The sequence below is a fragment of the Anastrepha obliqua genome, chromosome 5 (assembly GCF_027943255.1).
Source record: "Anastrepha obliqua isolate idAnaObli1 chromosome 5, idAnaObli1_1.0, whole genome shotgun sequence".
NCBI lineage: Eukaryota > Metazoa > Arthropoda > Insecta > Diptera > Tephritidae > Anastrepha > Anastrepha obliqua.
Window position 1 is genome coordinate 110,867,788 of NC_072896.1, and position 25,843 is coordinate 110,893,630.

Below are 25,843 nucleotides of genomic sequence, written 5' to 3' on the forward strand. Positions count from 1 at the left end.
TTCAAACCAGTTATGTAATGCTGCTCACAGGACAAAGCTCGATGTATGAGTGCCACACGCATTGATTTACAAAAACTTTTTGGATTGAATTTACGCCTGCACTTCTTTATTGAAGGAATTACAAAGTGAACTCACATTTCAAGCGGAGAATAACTGGTGATGCAAAATTGGTAACATACATGAGCACTAACCGGGGAAAATAGTCTTTAAGCCGCGGTATGCTGGTCATCATTAGCGCCAAGTCCAAAATAATGATCACAAAGATTTTGCTGTGAGTGTATTTTTCTTAAGGGAAAGGGAATCACCCACTATGAGCTTCCATACCAATCAATTTGGCTCTCTACTGTTAAAAACTAATCAGATTGAATCAGGTAATCGAGCAGAAGCGACCAGAATTATGGAATAGTAATTGTCTTATGTTACCTCATGACAGCGCCTCTCCGCACACAGCTTTAAAGACGCGGCAAAAGGTTCGAGAGCTTGGATGTGAGACTCTATCGCATTCTGGCACAAAGCAATTATCATCTTTTCAGGTGTTTCCAATTTTTTTTTTAATGCTAGAAAACTGGCTCCAAGAGAGTCTTCAGAAAATGAGCTGGTCAAGTTGTTTACCAATGCAGGCGGGAACTTCTTCATTCGCGAAGATCTAAAATACCTTAAAAATATGCGTACAAACTATATATAAAGTGGTCGAACAAAAGGCCCACATTTGACTTAAATCTGATTATCTAATTGTGTAAATTTAATCATCGCAATAAAGCGAAAAAATGTTCAGAAATTTTTACTTGACCTAACAAAAAATTTACATTTTCACAGAGTAAAAATTTAATTACTTTTATTCAAGTTTCATCAAAACTACCACAAAGCCTGCTACTTAGTACCATTCACTAGCATTTCATATGCAAATCAGAAATAGAAACGTAAATGCTAAGCCGTACAATAAGTAACAGATTCATTGCTTGCGAAAAACAGCACAGAAATCATTGATTAACCGCTCAGTAGCTGGCACCAGCATTCGTTTGTGTGTGGCCATCTCCGATTTTTTCTTCTTATTATTTTTTGCATTAACACTTCCCTGACACACTTTGTGTTACCATGAAAATGGCACATCAGTAGACAACAAGAAAAACACACACACACACTCATGCATACATACAAACAAACATAGTAAACGCATAGCAAAAGTTATGAGTAACCCAGCGCTGCTTCACTATTTTTTTCTGTTTCTTTACTTTTAGCAGTTTCTGCTGCCTCGGCCTGCATTCTCATGCACGCACAATAGAGGCAAGCGTCTTTACATGCACCCAAATGTTTGTACAAATGTATGTGTGCGTATGTAAATGTGTACATATTTATTTAGTATAGTAATTTGGCAAATGTTTACCGGCTTATTGAGTGCTGGCACTTATTGCCAAAAATGTGCAAAATTGCCCAAAGTGGTAACGTTTATTAGCTTAATTGTAGGCAAACAAAAGTATGTCATAACATTTAAAAATTATGCAAAATAGTTAGCACTGTTTTCTAGTTACTACATCTTAGTTTACTTATTTTTTTAGAGAGGTATTGGATTGTGCGCGCTTTAATGTTTTAAAAATATTTATAAAAAAGTGGCAATTCAAGGGTTGAAGGACAGCCACCATTAAAATATGACTTTGAAAATTGTGCAGAAGTTAGCCAGCCTACAGTTCTTTATTTGAAAAATGAGGGACCAGCAAATTTTAGTTGTGGGGTTTTCTTTGTCTTTTTTTTTGTTTTTGCATGACAGGCATAAGCCAGCGGTACTTATTTTCATGAATTAGAAAATGAGTATGAAAATAACTCATGTAACAATAGTGCTACTAATAAAACAGCTTTAGAAATAACACTAGTATACAAATATTTTCTTAAAGAATGCTAACTCGGTGGTGATTGCAGAAACGAATGGCTATTTTTCAGACCTGGGCAAACTAGAACAGCGTTGGACGAAGTGTATAAGCCTAAAAGAGATTATGTCGAAAAATTAAAGAAAGGTTTACTCCAATTACATAGTTTTTATTTTTGCGCGGATTTTTCAAACGACCCTCGCAAGTGGAAGTTTTTGGACTCCAAAACGAGTTTGATTTATTTTTAACAAGAATCTTTTCCGAGAGAATGGCAAAATATATATTTTACCAAAAAAATTACCAAAAATTGTAACCTTTCCCTCTTTCTCCCCTCTTCGCATTAATATATTTTTCCGTCAATCGAGTTATACATTTTTGAGTTACGGGAATTTGAATTCAAAAAATTTTGACATTCTAAAGCTCTTTCGGAAATTTCTAATTTTTATTCACGTTTTTGAGTTGATAAATTTTGTAAAAAAAAAATTTTTAAAGGTTATTTTAACTAATTTAAGTTTTTTCGAAAACTTTCCTTTTTCATTCAGTTTTTATGAGTAAATAAACTTTGTAAAAATAAAAAATATTAAACATTTTAAAATAAAGGACAATTTTATTGCGAAAATGGGCAGATTAAGAGCGTCCAAATTGAACAGAAAATATAAAATTTATGGGGAAAAAATTAAAACTGTTAAAATGAAAGAAATTTTCAAGCTTTTTTGGAAATTTCTAAATTTTATTCGGTTTTTTTAGTTGAAACATTTTGTAAAAAAAATGTTAAATACGTTAAAATAAAAGACGTTTTAAAGCTTTTTCGAAAACTGTTCATTTTTATTCTGTCTTATAAGTTAATACGCTTTGTAAAAAAATATATTTAAAATTTGGACAATTTTATTACAAAAACGTGCAGTATAAAAGCGCCCAAATTGAACAAAAAATGAAAGTTATGACTAATAAAACTCATTTTCGTGTTCAGCGACCCACAATTAGCCAAAAACACACATTTTGAACAAAGCAAATTTTCTTTGTTGACTAGTGTAATTAATGATTTTCCTTACTCAAGAAAGAGGTCTCGCAATTCCTATCGGTCGCTGAGTTTAAGAATCCACATACTTTTTTTCTACCACATAGTTTTCGAGCTAACAGATAACAAATAACAGTTTTGGATTAAAAAAAAAAGAGGAAGATCATAAAAATTTCAAAAAACATTCAATTCCAACAAAATCTAAATTTTATTGCGAAAACTTGCAGTACAAAACCACCCAAATTGAACGGAAAATGTAAAATTCATGGCAAATTGATTTCATTTTCGTGTTCAGCGACCCCAAATTAGAGAAAAACACGTGTTTTGAACAAAGTACCTTTTCCTTGTAGACTAGTTTAATTCATGATTTTTTTACCCATAGTATCCCTATAAATTTTCTATAAAAAATCGATCGCTGAGTCCGAAAATTTACATATTTTTTTCTTTTTCCGTCACTCAATTTTCGATATATGTATGACCGAATAACGGTTTTGGATTAAAAAAAGGTAGATTGCAAAGATTTCTAAAATCGGGAGATTGAGTTCATTAACTAAACATCAAATTAAAGTTGCTTAAGTTTTGTTATCCTTCATTTATGCTTAATTTTTTCAATAAAAACTTAGATTTTCAACTCAAAAAAAGTTGAAGCTCAAAAAAAGTTTTTTCAAATACATGACAATTCTGGATTTTTTTTTACAAATTTCTCATATATTTGTTTTTATTTTTTATTTATCTAGGATATGTAGTTGTGTATGTAAGACTTGAAGTCTTTTATAAAACATCTACAGAATGGACTAACAGTCAGATATTTTTGCACAGGCAATAAATACGTATAGCTTCTTATAATTAAAGTAAAATAGATACAGAACGATTTTGATGAAAATACAAGCAAAAAAAAAAAACATGTACACCTGTGTTTCGCCCTTCAGTCCGGCAAGTTTCGCGAGCACACCAGTACATCTAAACGTATTCCTTAACCCTAGAATATGACATTTATTTTTAAAACGTTAACATCACACTTCGTCGAATTGACTACGATAATATTTAAAAGGGCACAACGGATGTCTCCTGTTTACAAAAATAATTTCAATTTTATTAATAAATTCTTTTTAATGTATTTTAATGAAATAAGACAAAAAAGTTTAGTTTTTTTATATTATTTATTAATAAAAAAAGATTTCACAGCACTATTTCATTTGCCTTATGTATAAAACAGAACAAAAACAAAAAAATAAAAAATAACAAATAAATAGAAAAAATATTTTTTTTTTTTCTTTCATAAAGCTAACGTATTGAATTAGAAAAAAATATATATTTTTGAAATATTCAGACTTTAATTTGTACAAGAGGCACAAAGTCAACTCTATATTTTGCGCAAACTGACTTAGTCATTCGTCGTTTAAACGAAAGGCAAAATGCACACATTTTTCGTTTCTCGTGTTTTGGCTGTTGACACATATCGGCATTGATTCCTGTATCAGCCGGCAATACACTTGCAATATTATCGCGAACCGATCTTCTCAACGTTGACGTATCAAGAAGTCTCTCTGTAGCATGTGGTTGAATAAGCGAAAAATGTAATTTTTTCATAAACTCAAGGCGTCCTAGAGGCTTAAGATTTGCTTGAAACATATTTTAAGTATAGATGACGTAACTATTTATAAAAGCCACATTCAGTGTATCGTAAAATTGGCACATTGGCCATTTGTTTGTTTTACGCGAGCAATTCCTAGTAGCGCACATTTGGTCAAAAGTGTCCACACCACCTTTTGTTTTATTGTAAAATTCTACCATACATGGCTTATTAGAATTCATTGCATAATGATAGCAAATAAACAATATTGTTGGGCTTTAGCTTGTAAGAAAGTAGCATTAATGCATTGCCGTTGCAGAACATTGATGTGCCGCATTTACGTCCTTTAGAATTCTTTAGTTCTGTGGGTATTTCTTTTTTATTTGAACGTAGAGTACCGATTAACGTTAGTTTATATGGTTCACATAAAAGAGACTTTGCAAGGGGAATTGATGTGAACCCGTTATCCATTGTTATATTTCTGTTTGACCCATAAACGGTTCTTGTTAATTCCTTCACAATATTACTCACCAAGTGGCATTTTTATTGTGTTTGTGGGGAGCATCAGTCATATACTTCGTCCCGCTGTCACAAATCATTACCATTTTTGGTTTGTTGGGTATGTAGATACATTCGAAAACTACATTTGCCTCCGAATGCCAGCAGCTGTTCATCAATTATAAGGTACAGTTCGGGAGTATAATTGTCACAATATTTTTGAATAACTATCTCCCACACTTTTCTAATTGGGGCAAATTTGTCACCAACTTGCAGAATGCATACAGCTTTATCATCAAATCGAAGGCAAGATGAAAGAAATCTATACCTAGCTTTAGTCATTGTGGATAAGTATTGAGCACCTGAATATGCTCGATCGAACAATTAATCTGCTGATAGATGTTGGACCTTCTTAAAAGCAGTTAAAACTAATATTCCTAAAAGAGGTGATATTTCCTATTGTGAAGTTGAAGAAAAGTTTCCTTTGCGGCTCATCGGTAATGGCAAGTGAAATTGATTTTCGATTAGCTATCTCCACATTTGTCCATCGAACTATTTCGTTGATAATTTCATTAGTTATGAACATCTGAAATCACTGCACAACTGCGTCCGTGATGTTATTACACTGTCGCGTAAATCCTCGTACTTGATGCACGATATTCAATCCATTATGGTGAGACTTAGGTTTTATAGTCGACCATTTGTGTCTATCTTTTCCATGTAATATCGATTTTGACAACGGCACTATATTTGACTTGCATATTAAAGTATTCAAAGGCACATCATCGTCATCTGAATCGATTGGTTCATCTGATGAACTATATTCATCTTCTTCTAACAGCTCACCATCTGATATATTGCTATCCTCCAAATTTTGATCTTGATCATCGTCCAATTCGATTTCGTCATCGCACATTGCAAAAATTTCAAATTTTTTATCAGTTAATCGTGTACCAGTTGCCATTTTAATCCTTAAAGTAAATACTAAAAAACTAATATACATAAAAAATAAACACTATTAAAGCACATGCCAAGTCTCTAAAAATTACACAAACATCATACTTCGTCGTTTCGACGACGCAAACACGAAAACAAAAACTTAGCCAAACAGATCTGAGCTGTACATGCAGAGTACAAGAGAGTTCAGCAAACACTGATGCCATACAAAAAATCAGCAAAAAAAAACATAAAAATTAAAGAGAAACACCAAAAACAAAAACCTGCGTCGTCGTTTCGACGAAGTATCATATTTCAGGGTTAATTGACTAAAAAGCTGTCTTACCTTGCGAGGAAATAACTTAGAATCGCTCAATATTGCAATTTTTCCCAATGAAATCCGATGTATTTCATTGGTAATACAGCTCCTAATCATCACAAAAGGCGAAAATTTTCCTCTTCGAAAAACATAATTTCACTTTCTTTCTAAGCTTTCGTTCTAAACTTCCATTATATTCTCCACTGCATGCCAAATGGGACCGGGTTCGATGATTCGATTATGTCAACATGAACCCAAATGATAAAAACAACTTTTCCCTAATAGCAATCGCTCCTTGGCAGTCAATGTATAATTTTCAAGTCTAAATTAATAAAAAAGCAACCAACGTCCCGAGACAGCGTAGCGCTCTCTATTTGTAAAACAAAATCAAGAAACAAGTACACTTTGAAGGAAAACTTCAGTCAAGCGCCGCCTAACACAAAATCGCATGGCAAATTCTTACTCGCAATGGCCTCAAGCCCACGACGCAAATACAGGCAGCGTCAAAATAAAGTACATAACACAGATTGATAGTTAATTTATTTATTATTTAATTTCAATTATTTCTTTATAAAAATATAGTTAAATACAACAAAAACTTTTTAAAGCAAAATTTCGAACTTTGTATAAAATTGTAAAAATTGGGCAAATTTTTATCATAATTTAAACTTTTTATTTAGAATTTCTAGAAAAATTTCTGGTACGCAGTTTTATAGGTCATTGAATTTTGGTATAACAAAGTCCAAGTTTTAAGTGGTTCAAGCATTGCATTGATTTTTGACAATTTTTTCTGCTGATGGTGTTGGGTGTTTTCTTCCATATCAAAAATATGTGGAGTGGGTGTTAAATGAAATGAATGGGAAAATGCACAAGACCGCGTCCGAAAAAAAATTCTCAAAAATCAGTGAAATTTTTGATGTACTTAAAACTTGCACTTTATTACACTAAAATTCAATGCTCTACAAAACTGCGTACCAGCAATGTTTCTAAAAAACTGGGTGTTTTCTTCCACATAAAAAATGAGCAGCAGGCATTAAATGGAGAAAATTCACTAGAGCGCGCCCGAAAACAAATTCTCAAAAATCTGTGTGCTTTCGATCTACTTGAGACTTGCACTTTATTAGACTAAAACTAAATGATCTATAAAAATGTATTCCAGAAATTTTTCTACAAATTCTGAATAAGAAGTTTGAAACTTTGTTGACAGTTGGTCGAATGTTTCAAATTAGATACAAAGTTTGAAACTTTGCTTTATACGATGCTCGCTGTAGTCTGAACTATATTTTTATAACAAAAATAATTCAAATTACAAAATCAATAAATAAATACTCAAAACCTGTCCATATGTGATGTACACTTAATTTTGAGGCTGCCTGATGTTGGAACAAAAATAAATCAAGACATTTAAGGTGTCGTGGCCGTTTGCTCACTTATGACTGAAAACAACCAGAAATTGTCAAAAGCAGAAAACTCCTTAAAGTCCTTAATTCCTAAATATAAATCACTACACTGACAACTGTCCAAAAACTCACATCTAAAAACTCACTCATTGTTTTTTCTTGTTTCCTCCCCTCTCTTTGCAGCCGAAATTAATACGCAAGTACGGTTACCCATCGGAGACGCATACCGTTGTGACAAAAGATGGCTACATACTGGAGATGCATCGCATACCGAAACGAGGCGCGCAACCTGTGCTGCTGATGCATGGCATATTGGACACATCGGCCACATGGGTGCTAATGGGGCCCAAGTCGGGGTTGGGTGAGTTGTCGTCGCAAAAATTCACTTTCCGCCCAACTTGGCAGGGAAAATTTTTTATTTTGCATTTGAAACTTCTATACCATTCTCTCTACATGGCGCACTCTTTATGCCTACTTGTATATTTTCCAAATACATGCATTCACATTTTCCATATACAGTCAGTTCTTTTGCACGCCATCGTCAACTTTGCAGCATTCAGCCCTTTGGGGATTTTTTAATTAACTTTCTGTGTTTTTGTCATCCTCGCGTGTATCTTGTATGCATATGCGAGTGTGTTGTTGTACTAACCACAATCATCCTACTTCATTGCCTTCCATCATTTCATTCACCATGCATTCTCTTTGAATTTTACCACTGGCCAACAGGTTACATGCTCTCCGATCTGGGCTATGATGTTTGGATGGGCAATGCGCGTGGCAATCGCTATTCGAAAAATCACACCAGCCTCAATAGCGATTACCAGGAATTCTGGGATTTCACCTTTCACGAAATGGGCAAATACGATTTGCCTGCCAACATTGATTACATCCTCAGTAAAACAGGTTACGAGCAATTGCACTACGTGGGACACTCGCAGGTGAGTTGCATAGCCGCCCACAGCATAATTCTCTGCTTTGTGGCGAGTTTTTTCTTTTCCTTCTGCCTTACAAGCTTTAATTCTTTTCCATAGGGCACCGCTGTCTTTTGGGTTCTCTGTTCGGAGCAGCCTGCGTATACGCAAAAAATTCTATCCATGCACGCTTTGGCGCCGATAGCATTCATATCGGACATGAAGAGTCCACTGTTTCGTACTTTGGTTGTGTTTTTAGATTTCCTTACGGTGCGTACGCTCTGTCACATTGACAGCGACGGTGATAGATTACTGACCGCTAGCGATATTTTTTCTGTTTGTGTTTACAACTCTTTGTTACATTGTAATGTCTGCTTTTAGGCGGCGACACGCATGCTGCGCATTACTGAATTTATGCCCAATACAAAGTTGTTTGTGGATCACAGCCAGGTGGTGTGCCATGATAATGCAATGACACAGGATGTGTGTTCGAACATTCTATTCTTGGTAGCCGGCTACAATTCGGAGCAGTTAAATAAGGTATGTATGAGTGTGTGTGTATGTGTGTGCTATAAGAGAGTTGACCATTTTTGCAGAGCGCGTATCTATAGACCCTTTTCTGCATTTTTTATTTTTCTAAGAAATGAAAAATTATGAAATAGCAAAGAAGGGAGCCAGCGAAACACTATTTTACTTTTCAAGTAAATGTTAAAGCTTATTTGCTTGTAATTAATAAACTCCTAAACCATTCACCCGCTTACAATGGAATTTAAGTGAGTTACTTTGAGTACGTCTGAGAAGGTTCACTAGTTCGTTTGGGCCCGTTAAATGGCGCTGTGGTCGAGATATTCTGAAAAATCGCACTACAATTGAATTTAGCCCTTCTTTGGGCACTCGCGTCTGGCCAGACTTTTTCGGCTTTGGACGTGAATTTAACATATTTCTGTTATAGCTAAGGACTTGGGCTTCCTAGAATTTAATTTTCTATCGATTTATGGATACAATCTTTTGAAAAGTATCCTCGAACAAGGCGAAAAATGGCCAGAGCCGGGTGCTCAATCGAAGATTTTAAAAAAGGGGACCAACGGCGGGTTAAAATTACTTAAAATAACTGTATGTAGAAAAATTGTATCCACTAGGAGAAAATATGAAGTATAGTATGTGCCGATTTTGGTTCTATTTTATATATACAGTGCGTTTCATAAGCATGGCACCGGCACAATTTGACAATTCAGTTGTTATTCATTTATTTTTAATAATTTTCTTATTGGAAGTTGGTTCGTTATTCTATAAAAGCTATGTGTGTACATACATAAAGCCAAGAGCCAAACTTTGTGCAGATAAAAATAAAAAAAATTCCCAAAATTTGAATTTTTTTCAAAAATTTTAGAATGGCATTCCACATATATTTATTATTTATATATTTACCCATCTGGAAATTTGGAATTCAGATTTGGGGCACTGCTAAACAAAGTTATTTAAGTATACGACAACGAACCCAGTCTAAAATAGTTCGGTTAGGTTAGGAAAAATGGCTGCCTTGCGAAAGGCGCACTTGGACAAATATTCAAAACTGGTCGTTCTGATACCACACAGGGGACAAGAGAAGGAAAGCAACCAGATAGGACAAATAAAAAGAAGAAGGAGCCTTGGAATTAGAAAATGACGACCAACAGTGCGTAATTTACGTTCGTTATTAGTAACTTTAAGCCACTGATGAAGTTCACCAGGTGTGTAATATTTAAAGCCGCAACATCTGCAGATCCGCCAAAAAAGTAAGAGCCCAGATGTCTAAATCTTTTCCCCACCAGAGTAGGGCAGCTGAGAAGAAGGTGCTGAGATGATTCCATTTCGTCCTCCAGACAGCTTCTGCAGAAAGGATTTGAAGCAATCCCGAGACTCACCACATGGAGACCTAACGAACAATGTCTGGTAAGGACCATGAATGATTCACTTTGGTATATACAGTCTGTTACATAAGAGCGTGGTCAGTGTTACAAGTAGATAAAAAAATCAGAGCGTCCTGTGTCTTTTTCTATGACATAGAGAGCACCTCAAAACGAGTAGAATGGACGAAGGAAAACTTGGACCGCGATTGGAGCAACATAATTTTTTCTGATGAATCCTTCTTCTAGGTATTTCTGAGTATCAAAAACGCCCGGACAACCTCCACCAGTAGGATGCCTCAATGGACTGTTAAACACCCCGTCAAGGTCCAAAGGTGTCGGTACTTTGTTCTTATTTACCGAGAATTTAAATACCGAAAAAATGAATAAAATATATCAAAAGGCTTTGTTACCATCTGCTAAGCAATGGTATATCAAAAAAAAATGAAAGCTGGATCCTTCAAGAGGAAAACGATCCGAAACATCGGAGTCGAGCGTGTAGCGAGTGGAAGGCGCAAAACGGAGTTGTCACTTTAGATTGGCCAAATCAGTCACCGGATGCAAATCCCATAGAAAATGTGTGGGCTCTGATGAAAATGCAGCTTCGCAAATGCAAGCCATGTAATTTATATCAACTTTCTCGACAAATTTGGAAAATTTGGAGGTCTTTTCCGATAGAATATGCAGAAAAACCAGTGAAAGGTATGCCCCGACGGTGCCAGGCCATAATTGACAATACAGAAGATTGGACTTGCTTCTGAGGTATTTGCATTGAGTATTGACGACCAAATTATCAATAAATTTGCAAATTTTCGAAAAATCAATTGTTGTTATTATTTAACAGTGACCACGCTCTTATGTAACAGACTGTACCTAACGCAGGTATGCATCGCGACATTGACATCGATACTATTAACGAGACAGTACGAAACGTTAGCGGAAGTCACAGAAGCAGATTATTTACGCACACAAAACCTATGATGAGAAGACTCCCAAATAAAGAGAAATCTACCCAAAGTCGACTTAACCGTCAAACACCAACTGGTCTCTCAAAATCTATGTGGTTAACTATCAACTAATCGTATTTATCGTTGTTTGTTAATCACTCCTTGTTCATGCTATTTCTTTTAAATGAGCTTGAGGGCATTGGGCCTTCACTATCACTCCCATTCCATCTCGTTGTAAGTTAAATTACTCATTGCTAAACGATAGGTGCAATATTTTATGAAAATACACAAGACGGCCTGCAAAAAAAGTGTCAAAAATCAAGGACTCTTTAAACATGCGCCGTATTACAGCGGAGTTAAGCTGGCACTTAATGTGAAAATCTATAAAGCTCCATATTTTACGAAGATAGTTTTCTCACCTAACTAGCAAATGCCCTCAAATAGGAAAGTAAATGCGATTATTCGCAAGAAATGTATCCACTGCCTCTAAAGTAATGGAATCCCTTTTTCTCAAAAGAATTATGACTTTAATTGAAAACCGAAATATAACCCCGCGGCATCACAATGGGCCATGAGCCTGAGTGTGTCCTACAATGGGCAACCGCTTCAACCTAAACTAGCCTATTAAGTCCTAGGCGAAGAACAGTCTGAACTATGTGAAAGTTCAGCTAGTGTACCCCAAGGCAGTATTATGGGCCTATAAACATACAACCTACCAGCTTCTGAAGAAACAATAGTCGGCACGTTGGCAGATAACACTGCAATTGACTTCTACCCCTATGTGGCCTAACAGAAGGCTGCAGGAATGAAACTCAGAAGCCTTCTTTAGGGTGGTAAAATTTGCTTTATGAATCGGCAAAAAAAAAAGAACTAATCAATATTTTTTCAAACTTTTTTTTTTATTTTGATGATTGAACATTGTCATTTTTGAATGAAAAATAATATCGTTCAAATGACTGCCACGACTGGCTTTACAGTAGGCCATTCGATCAACCCAATTTTTAAGCATATTTTCGATTGTTTGGGCTCCAATTTCATGAATGGCAACTTCGATTTCGTGTTCTAAAGCATCAATCGTCTCTGGCTGGCTCGCATAGCATTTGTCCTTAACGGCTCCCCACAAAAAATAGTCCAACGGGCTTAAATCACAGCTTCGAGGTGGCCACTTGATATTGGAATTTCAGCTGATTATTCGGTACCTCGATACCCCGGAAGAAGAAGAAGACTCACCACTTTGGAAATAGGTTTTCAATATTTCCCAATTTTGTTCAAGCGTATAGCGTCCCATTTCGTAAATGTCAAACCTTTAAGTAAATTATGAACACATTTGACATGTCATCCTCAAAAATATAGGTACCTCAAAAAGCAAACGCTATATGGCCCACCCTGTAGTATTGATTGCTGCAACGAAATTCTCATGTTTCTCTGGAAAATAAGCTCTCACTGCAACATACCTCATATTATAATAAATTAGTCTAAATTATTATGTATCTTAATGTAGTAAATGGTTACACAACTGTATTTATTCCATAAATGTTTCTAATTTTAAATAAATTACATAGATTTGAAATATTGCTTAATGTTTAAAAAACACAAAATAAAAATAAATAAAATAAAAATAAAAGGTTTTCCAATAAGATGTGTTATTCCCGTAAGGCATCCATGGTTTCGTTGCTTGTGCGGCACGTAGTGCCGTCTTGTTGAAAATAAACATTGTCCAGATCAATACCATCCAATTTCGGCAATAAAAATTGTTAATCATCTCTCAACAGCGCAATCCATTTACCGTAACTGTTGCTCCAGTTTCATTTTCGAAAAAGTAAGATCCAATGACTCCGCCGGACCATAAACCGCACCAAACAGTCACACGTTGAGGATAGAAAGGCTTTTCAACAATAACTCTTGGATTTTCTGACCCCGAAATCCGACAATTTTGCTTGTTGACGAAGCCACCGAGGTGGAAATGGGCCTCATCACTCAAGATGATTTTTCCATGGAATTCCGGATAATTTACATGCATTTGGCCGGCCGGCTTGAGTTCTTGTGTTAACTGGACTTTAACACCCAAATCTTTATGCAAAATACGGAGTAATGAAGTTTGTGGAATACTTAATTCCAAAGAACGACGAGGAATGGACAAACCTGGGTTTTCTTCAACACTTTTGGCTACAACAGCAATATTTTCGGCTGTTCTTGAGCGACGTGCACGGGTTTTATTCTTCACATCACTTACTTGTCCCAACAGCTCGAATCTTTTCACCAATTTCTGTATTGCGGTCCGACAAGGTGCTTCATGATACCCAAAAATGTTCGAGTTTTACGTACCGTCTCTGCCAAATTTTCCCCATTTTTATAGCAAATTTTAATAATTTCAATGCGTTGTTTAAGCGTGTCTCATTCCATTTTTATTAATGGCGTAGTTTCTATTTGTCAAATATCAAAAAATGACAGCTTCAAAAGTGACATCTACAGAAATAGCGGGCTATTCAAAATAGCACCTGGAAAACCCTTTAGTATACCAATTTTGTTAACTAGAACCTTTTCGAACCTTATATAAAAGTGTTGTAAAAATATCGTACCTTGTGCCAACTCGGGGATCCAAGCACCATAATGTGCGCCCTACTATTCTCCAATATTTCATAGCCACGTAAATATATTTCGTACAGGACTATTATAAATAAATTTCTATATAAAGGAGAAGAAGGTAAAGCCATTTGACCCCATTAGTGTTTTAATAAAATTATGCTTTCAATTTATATGAGCCCAAATTAGCATACTCACGTTAAGAGAAAAATTAGAAATGAGCGTACGCTAAATTTAATTTAATTTTAAGGTGCCATCAGACAAGACAATCAACTTTCAACTAATTTCACTTTCAAAAAAATTTTTTTTTTTTTCAAAACAAAATATTTACCTACAGATTTTTTGCTTTTTTCCAAACAAATTTCTTAAATCATGTTTTGTTTTCGCTCAGAAAAAAGTATTAAACATTTTTTTTTTAGTTTTCTCAAAAAAATTGTTTCTTTTTTTTAATCAAGGCAACCAATTTCGAAAGGAAAACCTCCTAGCTCCTCGGCTGAATGTATTTATTGGAATGTAAATCAGTTTTAAGAGTCTCGGCAAAACACTTAACAGAAGTTTACGCGTGAATTATTATTTTTCTTGAATCAATTTTCAAAGTTATATTTACTAGTTTCGATCTTTTTTTTTTTGAAATAAATAAGGAAATGCCACTTATTTGAAGTAAAAACGTGCGCTGATTATGTATATAAAGTTTTGTATTGGTCGCGCTGAGCCTCTTCTATATTTGCTCACATAAAAAACAAGTTACTCCTGAGAACTGTGTGTAAAAATTTCAAATACATTGTTCAGTTTCGACTCGCAAGTAATTCTTAGTGATTAGGGAGGCCTATCTCGGTTGTTGGTGTTTTAACAGCATAGGTAGCCCTGTCAGTGTAGGCATATCACCGGTCATCTTCGTCTAGCTCATCTAGGGGTAGGCCCAGGAAACATGCTGTTTCGACAGGTTGGGTCCAGAGGGAGAGGAGGGTTAGATGAGTCGGTTTGAGGGGGCATGTGAAGAGGTGGTTAGTGTCGTGGGGGTACCTTCACATGCCGGACATGTGTTTGGTATGTCGGGGTCGATTCTGGATATGTAGGAGTTTAACCTGCTACAGTATCCAAAACGTAGTTGTGCCGGTGTTACACCAGTCTCACGGGGAAGCTGGAGCTCTTCGTCTACAATAGGTGGTGGTTGGACTCCGATTACGGCATTCACAGGACGGGAGTTCATGAAGGTGGTAACGGTCTCCCGGTGGATGTCGTTTATTGACTGTCCAAATACTGTCCGGTCCAGTAGATTGCGGTCAGTTTTGTCCTGGATTTCGTCAGCGTAGTCTAGGAGGTGTCTCCTGACGTGCCTGGGAGGCGGCTCAGGCTCAAGCAGGTGTCTGCAGGGGTGAAACCTGCGGTAACATCCAAGCAGGAACTGCTTGCTGAGCAGTTTGTTGTGCTCCACTACTGGGAGCATTTGTGCCTCGTTATGTAGGTGTTGAATGGGAGACATCAGGTCGCTGTCGGAATGGCGGTATTTTGACATGTCTGTAGCTTTGTCCACTGCGTATCACTAGTTCCAGGCGACCAGACAGGCGCAGCATAGTTTAGGCCTATCTCGGTATTTCAGGTTGCTGGGACACCGCAATCTCAGCTTTCTTAAGCCGCAACAGTACCAAGATTATTTGCCAACAATCCCGAAGTTTTAGCGATTTGTAGTTTCTTACGAAGCGTCTGAAAGGGAGACAGAAAAATTCATTTTTATAATATAGCAACAGGAAAGCAATTTAGATTTTAAGTTTTTAGCAAGCAAATTTAGATGTGTTTCAACGTTTTTGGAAAAGGGAGAACAAAAAAATTGCAGCTAACATAAGGATGTGTATATCTGGTTGCTAAAAGGAAGAAATAAAGTTGACAAAAGTTGACAGGTTAGGTTAGATTGAAACGGTTGCCCAGTGAGAGGGAACACTTCGACGTCATCTTTTCGTACATTCGTCTTTTGTTAAACTATTGCGAAGGAAATAAGAAGGAAAAGAAATAAGAAGGGAAGGAATTAAGAAAGAAAGAAAATTAGAAGGAAAGAAAATAAGAAGAAAAGGAAATAAGAAGCAAAGAAAATAAGAAGGTAAAGAAACTAATAAGAAGGAAGGAATTAGCAGGGTAGGGAATGTACATTTGTCAATGACGATCGAACGATGTTTGAGTTACGCTGGTGTTAACCGCTTCGTACTGGTAATGAAGTTCATCAGGTTTTTAATATCAAGGCCTGCTATATCAACAGGCGTAGTAAGGAAATGAGCGCCAAGATACTTAACAAAATTAAAAAAAATACAAAAGTTGATAAGTTGAGGCAAAATTTTAAGCACGGATTATTTGAGACATGCTGCTGTTTTCAATGCATTAAAGCCTTCTACCTTCCGCTTGAATTGTGCGAGATTCAAATATGTATGAATATTTTTCAACCACAAATCCATTTCTTTACTTTCTAAGTTATTTTTGCTTCGAGCTTTTTTCTACAGGTATGTTTCTTTTAGTTATTTCGTCAGACATGTTCATGCTACAAATGAAATAATTTCGCTTTAAGTAAAGAGAATAATAAATAACTAAATAGGAAGACTAATTCCGTGATCCCGAAATATAATAACGGGTTCCGGAATATCCAGGGGTCGTAAAAATGGAAATAATGTACAACCCTTTTGGAGATGTTTGGTGCAGACTTTTTAAACGAACAATTTCTCACAATGCCGGGATCATAAAAATGCTAAAAAATTACAATACTTATTAATGATGTATGGTGTAAATTTTCTAAACCAACCATTTTTCTCAATCACGTGATATTGGGATTGCAATATAGAGATCTCGAACATATCGGGGTTTTTAAGCTAAAAAATATATACCGCAGTTGGTGGAAAATCGTGTGAATTTTCTAAAGCAAACATTTTTCACAATCCCGTCGTCTCGGGTTTGCAGTATAGACATCCCGCGAATTTCGGGATTGTAAACATCTAAAAAATAAACATCCCTCCTGGTGTAATATGATATGGATTTTCTAAGCCAACAATTTTTCGCAGTCCCGTAAACCCGGAATTGTAATATCGAGATCCCGAAAATATCAGTTTTTTTTTTTAATCTAAAATATATACATCTCTCTTGGTGAAATATGGCGTAGATTTTCTAAACCAGCAATTTTCACAGTCCCGTGATGCCGGGATTGCAATATCGAGATACCCAAAATCTTGTAAAAATTGGCAAAATTAAAAAAAAAAAGGCACCCCTATTGGTGATGTATGGTATGGGTTTATTCAACCAAAGTTATTTTCACGACTTTCCTTCGCACTATCAATTTTTTGTTTAGTATAAAAAAGTTCGGCGGCCGCCATAGCCGAATGGGTTGGTGCGTGATTACCATTCGGAATTCACAGAAAGAACGTTGGTTCGAATCTCGGTGAAACCAAAATTAATAACAACATTTTTCTAATAGCGGTCGCCCCTCGGCAGGTAATGACAAACATCCGAGTGTATTTCTGCCATGAAAAAGCTCCTCATAAAAATATCTGCCGTTCGGAGTCGGCTTGGAACTGTAGGTCCCTCCATTTGTGGAACAACATCAAGACGCACACCACAAATAGGAGGAGCAGCTCGGCCAAACACCCAAAAAGGGTGCACGCGCCAATTATATATATATATATACAGGGTTGCCTATATTTGACGGACCCATCTGGCAACCCTGTATCTTTTGACAGAGACGTCAAATCGCTTAATGATATACCGCGTTGAAAGCGTCAGTCCAAGCAGATTTTTACCATGGAACAGTATACGCCACGCGGGCGCTCCCAAATTGTTGAAATTTACATTCAACAAAAAAAGTCAATTGTGAAAACTCAACGTGCGTATAAAAAATTAAATAATGTGAAAAGTGCGCCTTCTAAGAACACCATTAAACGTTTGTACGAAAGGTATGACCAAGGTTTGTAGGACCAAGGCGATCGGATGAGAATATTGCTCTTATACGGGCCAGTGTTGAGACGTCGCCAAGGACATCCCAAAATCGCCGTTCTCAGCAGTTGGGCATTGCTCGGACCACTTTACAACGAATTATCCGCATTGATTTGCATTTATTCCCGTATACGATTCAATTGACGCAAAGATTGTTGCCTGAGGACAAGCCTCGTCGATTGGAATGGGCCCAAAGAGTCATCGAAATGGCTGAAGATTACGAGCAATTTTGGAACAAAATCATCATGTCCGATGAGGCTAATTTCTTATTTCATGGGACGGTAAACAAGTAAAATTGCCATATTTACGCCACTGAAATTCCTCACGAAATTCAAGAGGTACCTCTTTACGACGAAAAAGTCACTGTTTGGTACGGCGTTAGTGCGCAAACGATTATTGGGCCGTTTTTCTTCGAAAATGAAGATGGTCAAGCTGTTACCGTCAATCAGGAGCGTTACCGCGGTATGATAACCACTTTTGTGATGCCAATTATTCGTCGAAAGCGTATGAGGCAGTTCTGGTTTCAACAAGACGGCGCTCCACCACACACAACTCGCACCACAATCGATTTTTTGAAGAAATTGTTTCCTCGTTGTTTGATTTTGACTGGCCATCGCGTTAGCCCGATTTAACGCCACCTGACTTCTTCTTGTGGGGACATTTAAAATCAAAGGTTTATATTAATAAGCCAAAGACCATAGAAGAGCTCAAGAACAACATGCGTGAGGAAATAGCCCCTATTCCAGCCGAAATGTTAGCTAAAACTATGGAAAGTGCTGCAAAACGGGCACAATACACCATACAGGCTCAAGGCGGCCATTTGAGAGATATCATATCCAAAAAGTGATGTCAACAAATCTACTTGAACCAAGTAAAATTATTATTATCGTCGACATAAAAAAATTGTATTTTTTGTATTAAAAAAAAAACACATAGGTCCGTCGAATATGGGCATCCCAGTATAAAAAAAAGTTATAGATATACTCGTATATTTTCGTGTTATAAATATCCTTTTTGCAGGTGAGCAATAACCAACGCTACAATCACGCGCTACCAATTTAATTTCAAAAAATACTAAAAAAAGATTTATGGAAAGTGTGAAACAGCCGAAAAGTGATTTCAGAAAGTTATGATGCAAGTCACTTTTTAGAACAACAATAGAAAGTAATGTTCATGCATCGTGCAACCTTTTACTTTCTACTTCACTTCTCAAAATTCTTCGATCAGACAGACTTTTATTTAAGAATCGTTGTCTGACGTGCGCCGCGTAATCTCTCATGCAATTACTTCTCGAAATTCTGCAATTAGGCAGGCTTGCATATGAGCGCCTTCACCTTCCAGCTGTCTGGCGGCACCTTTAGCTCAATTATCATACGATAATCGTGCCATTTCCCTGCTTATGAATAATTTGTTTTTATCAAAGCAAGCCATCACAAATTACGACCATATGTCAAAGACCTCTCACTGCGGTGACATAATTTTGTTAAAAACAATTTCTTTGCACGTACAAAAGTCCACACACACAAGCACACATACGAGTGTGTATGTACATATATTTAAATAATGCATAAAGCACTTAGTACACACCCCAACAATTTTGTCACTTAAAATTCCTAAATATCATTAAATTAACTTTCGCTGATGGGTGTGCGAGCGTACAGTGTTACCAACATATAATTGTTTTTTATTTTTGTTTTTGTTTTAGTTTTTGCTCTGCCTCAATGTATGATAGTAAAATAAACAAATAATCGGCGACCACGAGACCGTGGATTATTCGAAAGCAGACATACATGTAAGCGGCAGCAAATTTAGTTGTTTGCCTGTAGTACATAGAAATTAGTATTTTGCTTGTGTTGACTATTGCGTAATTTACACGCAGAGCATAGATGTATGACCAAGCAAAGCATAGCAATTTTCGCAATAAACGCATAACTGGAAGAACAAATGAATCCACATAATCGCGAGCTATAGTGCGGGAACGAGTCGAACCTCCCTTCTATTGTATCATCTATGAGCTGCTGCTCTACTGCTATGGAAATTACGCGCATACTCGTATATTAGTACGTCTGATGGTCATCAGCGGTGAAGTGATCCATTGGCTTTTTCTCCTCCTACTACAGCAGTCACATTGCGCAATCTACTAGCACTCGTACATTCATGCCGCCGGCGGGAGAAGTGATGGATCTTTGTGCCTACATAAGGACAAACATTCATATGAGTATTTGCTATTTGCACTATTGAGTCTATTGTGAGTTTGGGTCATTGCTAATTTCGCTCGGCATTAAGCTTTGCATTTTCGAATTTCGCCCACGGCATCAACGCATTTGCATGCAAGCGCTCAATCTCCAGTTTTCAATTTTGGACATCCGGCAGTTGGTGGTGTCGTGCGTCGGTGTTTGCTCCATTACTGGTGTGTCAATTATGTTGCATTCAGCGCGGCCGTAAATAGAGCAACAATGCCATTTGACTGCCTATGCATCCAAATTACTGTAGGAAATGTCAGAAATGACAGGGGCCGAGCGCTCCTATGAATCTCTGCCACCATTAAGACCTACAAATTTTGCTAGTATTCAACATTTGCTCGTGCGCTCATTTGTGCAAAATTTTCTGCATAACATTTAAAGTGGTTGACTTGGTATTCGAAATTATTGATGTAGTTGTAGGTTGTATAAAAACTGGTATCATAGAATTGATCAATTCGCAAAATGAAAGCAAAATATTCAACCTGCAAGCGTTATTTAGATTAAAAAAAAGGTTTATGGAAATCAATAATGAATTTTAATTTCACATAATAAAAAATTAAATAAAAAAATTAATAAAATAAATTGGCACGTACGAGTACACTTCTGTTAGGTGTTTGGCTGAGCTCCACCTCCTATTTGTGGCGTGTTGTTGCTGTTCCACAAATGAAGGGACCTGCAATTTTAAAGCGAACGGCAGATATTTTTTTATGGGGCGTTTTTAATTATCGCTATTCAAAAAACTTTTCTATCATTTAGTGTTTCATGCCCGTAATTTCCAACCTGTGCAATTCACACACCACCCCATTCAGCTGTGGCGGCGATTCACTTAATAATTTCCCAAAATATATTTTTCATGGAGTGAAAATTCTGTGAAAGATTTATTATAAACACAATTTTATGATTTGAAATACGCTTTATTATTCTGTATAGTCTCCCGGGAGATCTAACGAGATTCCAATTTATGAATTCAATCCCTGAAGTGAGAATCTGGAAGGGCTGCAAAATACGCCTCCACAGCTGTTGTGACCTTATCATTTGATGAAAAACGCTTTCCACGCAAGATTTTTTTGACGTCTGGAAACAAATGAAAGTCGCTAGGGATCAAATCTGGTCCACATGGTGGTTGTTCCAACAGTTCGAGCTTTAATTTATGGATTTTAGCCATTGTAAAAATGCTCTTGTGAAACGGCGCATTACCCTGATGAAAACGAATTTTTTCTTTTGTTTTCACTAATTTTTTCTTTCAGCTGGTCTAAAAGGTTACAAAGAATTTTGAAAATTTATTGTTTAACCAGTGTGCAAGTTGCAAAAAAACGGATGCTTCCACCTTCTTGGCTGATTTCTGGACACGAACTTGTTTCGGAGCCGACAAAAAAGGTTCACACGACTCTTTAGCCTCTTGTTTTAATTTAGGATCATGGTGGTAGACCCAAGTCTCATCCATAGTGCTGACGCATAAAATCTACTTTATCCTTTCGAAAATGCTCTAATTTAGCAGAGAAAGTCGCACTCGAATGTGTTTTTGTGCCATTGTTAGGAAGGCGACACCCATTGAGCACACAGCTTTATGAAACCCCATACTTCAGTCAAAATATGGCTTATGGCAATGAGATGCCTAGGCTTTCTACTAAATCTCTTTCGGTGAGTGGACGATTTTCCAATTCCTGTATTTTTTCTATGATTTCTGTAGTTGTTGCTGTTTTTAGACGTTCTTGACGTAGATTGTCTTGAAGGCTTGTACGACTACGTTTGAGTTCAGTAAGAAAATATGGATTTCTACTGTACTAATTGATGGCGAAAAGTCGTTATACACTTTCAACACTCGTTCATAAATTTCCAATTTTGCTTACATTGTTTTTCTATTTATAGTTACGACCAATCATAGGGACAAAGCTCGAATAATTTCTCATAAATACAGAAGAAGTGAGATTTAGATGTATAAAAATAGTCTGAATATACAAAATTTTAAGTGACCATAAAAAAATTCCTAGTAGTTCTTACAAGACCAGCTGGTGTTATACTCTTAGATAGGTGTGCTTTCAGGAAATGTAAATGAGTTCCGATCCGTCATCAGCTGCGCTTAATTTGGCGCACAATGTCATGAGTCTACAATTGAGGGGAGAATTATTCGGTTCAACAAGTGTGCTGCGATCTGAGTAAGCAATGGATCGTGGCATGCCACTAGATACTTAGGCTCATCGCTCCTGAATGAAACTGATGACTTTAGGGATATAAGTGTCAGCCAGGTCAATGGATTTGCACTTAAAACAAAGTGGTTTAACGGGCGTAGCAGGTGACCACAGTAGGAGGTATCACAATGGATCCGCAATGGCCCCAGTGAGTTTGCTTAACAACCGACTGCCACTTCGACCTACCAACCTACCCAAGCAATGGTTCAGTGCGCACAATAAAAAAATACACAAAAGAAGTATTTTTAGCGAGTTAATTTTGTATAAAGAGCAGAAGATCAATCGGAAGCATTACGGCATGCAAAAGTCTGTAGAGAGAAAGAAGAAATAGCATTGTTTGTTTACGCAGGATCAAAAATACGGATAATATGTATTTAGATCCATGGCATAAAGCTTAGTAAAATCCAAAAAATCTTGCGCTTAGCATAAGAATCGCTATTGGTGGCATATGAAACCGAGGACTTCTTCTGCCTTGGAGAAACAAAGTTGAGCAACATTTGACTACACTCGCTATTTCACTAGCTTGATATAAATATTTAGTCACGATTTCAGTTTGTGAAAATTGGTTCAACACGTTCACGCCGGCGCGTACCACCGGTGGCCCGCATAAGATTGCGTCACCTGGCAGCGGGTACCACCAATGGTACTTTATTAGACGGTACCTATGAGATGAGATGCCATAAACGACTACCTTTACGAAAAAATTTCGTTTTATGACCTGCAATCGCTCCCGATAGAGCGAAAAGATGTAAACATTGCCGTCTGTGGGCGAAGACCATAAATAACAGCGCCGGCGTGAACGTGTTAAGAATAATAAAAATCTTACTAAGCCTTTCTTAGCATGGCAACTCACAATCTAGTCATGCGATCGTTTTCGAGTTTGTGCCTTAAGTCTTTTGTCTTCAAATGAATTTGGCTGATCTGCAAAATAATTTTTTCTCAACAAAATTTCTTCTTGTTTATATTATATATTATATATACATAATTAGCGCATACACCCTTTTTGGGTGTTTGGCCGAGCTCCTCCTCCTGTTTGTGGTGTGCGTCTTAATGTTGTTCCACAAATTGAGGGACCTACAGTTTCAAGCCGACTCCGAACGGCAGATATTTTTATGAGGCGCTTTTTCATGGCAGAAATACACTTGGAGGTTTGCCATTGCCTGCCGAGGGGCGACCGCTATTAGAAAAATGTTTTTCTTAATTTTGGTGTTTCACCGAGATTCGAACCCTCGATCTCTCTGTGAACTCCGAATGGTAGTTTATATTAGTTTAGGGAAAAAGGAATCCATTATTTTTGCGTAAAAGTTTTGCGCAAATGGTTTAAGCTGTTTTATGGTCGATCCTTAGCTCCTGGGCGCTGCCACGACTACCAACATCCCGGTCAACTTCGATTATTTTGTGATTTTATCGACATTTTTATCTTTTCCCCTAACTTATATGTTTTGTGAATTATTATTAAAGATACTTCGTACTCTATTGCTATGACCGAGGTGTGGTTCATCTGCGGCGGGAATTTTATTCCAATATTTGTTGAAATGTAAAGTACCTTTTTAACATAATTTTGGTTTTTTTTTTAATTAGAAGCCTTTACCCACCTGCCTGGTTGCGTTTATTGTTTTCCTAATAGTTGCGCTTGAAAATCATATTTCAATAATGAATTTAGACTCCCGAAACTTAAAAAAAATTACTGTGGCCTATAATTAATTTTATAAATATTTATAAAAAACATTTTTTTGACTAAATCAAAATCTCTTTCATTCTAAATTTTACTTACAACAAATTCCTCTAATATATTAACTTTCAGACAATGCTGCCCGTCATGCTCAGCCACACACCTTCGGGCGCATCCATAAAACAACTCGAGCATTTCGGACAACTCATGAAATCGGGCCATTTTCGCAAATTCGATCGCGGCTACTTACGCAATCAACTCGAATACAATCGCATCACACCGCCCGATTACGATCTGTCCAAGGTGAAGGTGCCGGTAGCGCTCTACTACTCGATGAACGATATGCTGGTGTCGACAACGGGTGTCGATCGTTTGGCACGCGAATTGCCCAATGTGATTGACAAATATTTGGTGCCCATGGAGAAGTTCAATCATTTGGACTTTTTATGGGCGATCGATGTCAAGTCGCTCGTGTACAATCGCCTTGTAAGGAATATTCGACGCGTGGAGAATTATAAGCAAAAGCAAACGCAACAAATCAATGCGAGCATACAACAGTTGAGTGCACAGTTGCAGCAACAGCAAATACAACAACAGCAACAGCTTCAACAATTACAACAACAACAACAACAGCAGCAAGTACAAGAGCAACATGAACAACAACAGCAACAACTGGAGGCAAAACATCAACAAAGGAGCTCAAATATGCAGTCGCGCCTAAATATTAACTTCCATTCGATTTCGAATGCGAATTTAAATTCGAATACAATTGGCAGCGCTAGTCAGCGTGTAAATGTGAATGTGCGCCCATATAGTGCGCTACATTCTGTCTATGCAGCGTTGCCAAATTTCATGCCGACGCCAGCCACTGCGACCGTGGCAATGCCAACGCTGGCGCCGCCACCTTCAGCACCAGCACAGCCAAATGTCGATACGATTTTGATACCAAATTTTCACACGAATCCGCCGATTAGCACGAATTCGAATGTGAATCAAGATTCATCTGTGATAATTACGAATATACATCCGGTTTATAAGCCTGAAGGGGACGGGGTTGGCGATGGGGGTGTACATGAGAATGTAAGTGCAGTTGAAGATGTGAATGGGAACACAGATGCGAATTCCATGTCTCATTGGTATGTGAATTCGAATTCAAATTCGAATACCGAAGTGAATATGGAGGACACTACGACTGTGCCCCTGCCCGAGCATACGACTGTGCCAGCGAATGCTGAAGAAGTGAATGCGTGAAACGCAAAACGATTTCCCATAGTTTTAACTACACCTTAGTTATGTGTAAATGTTTTTTAAGTTTATTTTTATTTAAATCTTCAAAATATTTTCTCATTTTTTAATTACTGTTTTTATTTCTTACAATTTTTATTTTGAATTTTTTTGTTTTTTAAGATTTATGTAAATATTTTTCACAAATTCCATATAAGTTTTAAATTTAGTTTCAGCCCAATTTTTAATAAGTATATAAAATAGGTTTGAAAAGCTTCGCAATGGATGTTTTAAAAACCTTTAAAGATTAAAATTTTTTTTAATAACTTTTTATTTGGTTATATTGTTTTTTCATTATTCTTTAATACCTTCCATTCTTCTAAATAGTACAATAATTAAGTAAATGCTAAAAACTTTAACTGGAATTACCAAAAACTGCATGCTAAGTTAAACAGGATACTGAGTTAGGTATCACTAATCTGTTCCACAACATCAGTAGCATCCCAGCACCCAATTTGGAACTTCTAATTAACAATTTTTAGCTGGCACTGGGTAAGCACCCTTTGCAGCTGTTCCTGGGATTTCTATTATTTAATCTCAATCATATAAAATATTC

At 36.7% G+C, this 25,843-nt stretch overlaps 1 protein-coding gene across 1 annotated transcript in view; it reads left to right on the forward strand.

Annotated features, from left to right (window-relative positions):
- Positions 1 to 25,322, forward strand: part of LOC129249232 (lipase 3) — a 72,558-nt gene extending 47,236 nt beyond the window's left edge. Inside the window, exons 2-6 of the mRNA XM_054888922.1 lie at positions 7,790 to 7,967; positions 8,333 to 8,544; positions 8,638 to 8,787; positions 8,899 to 9,057; positions 24,136 to 25,322. Of these exons, the coding sequence (XP_054744897.1) occupies positions 7,790 to 7,967; positions 8,333 to 8,544; positions 8,638 to 8,787; positions 8,899 to 9,057; positions 24,136 to 25,254 (1,818 nt within the window). The 3' untranslated portion in view covers positions 25,255 to 25,322. The remainder of the gene's footprint in view (positions 1 to 7,789; positions 7,968 to 8,332; positions 8,545 to 8,637; positions 8,788 to 8,898; positions 9,058 to 24,135) is intronic.
- The last annotated feature ends 521 nt before the right edge of the window (positions 25,323 to 25,843 follow it).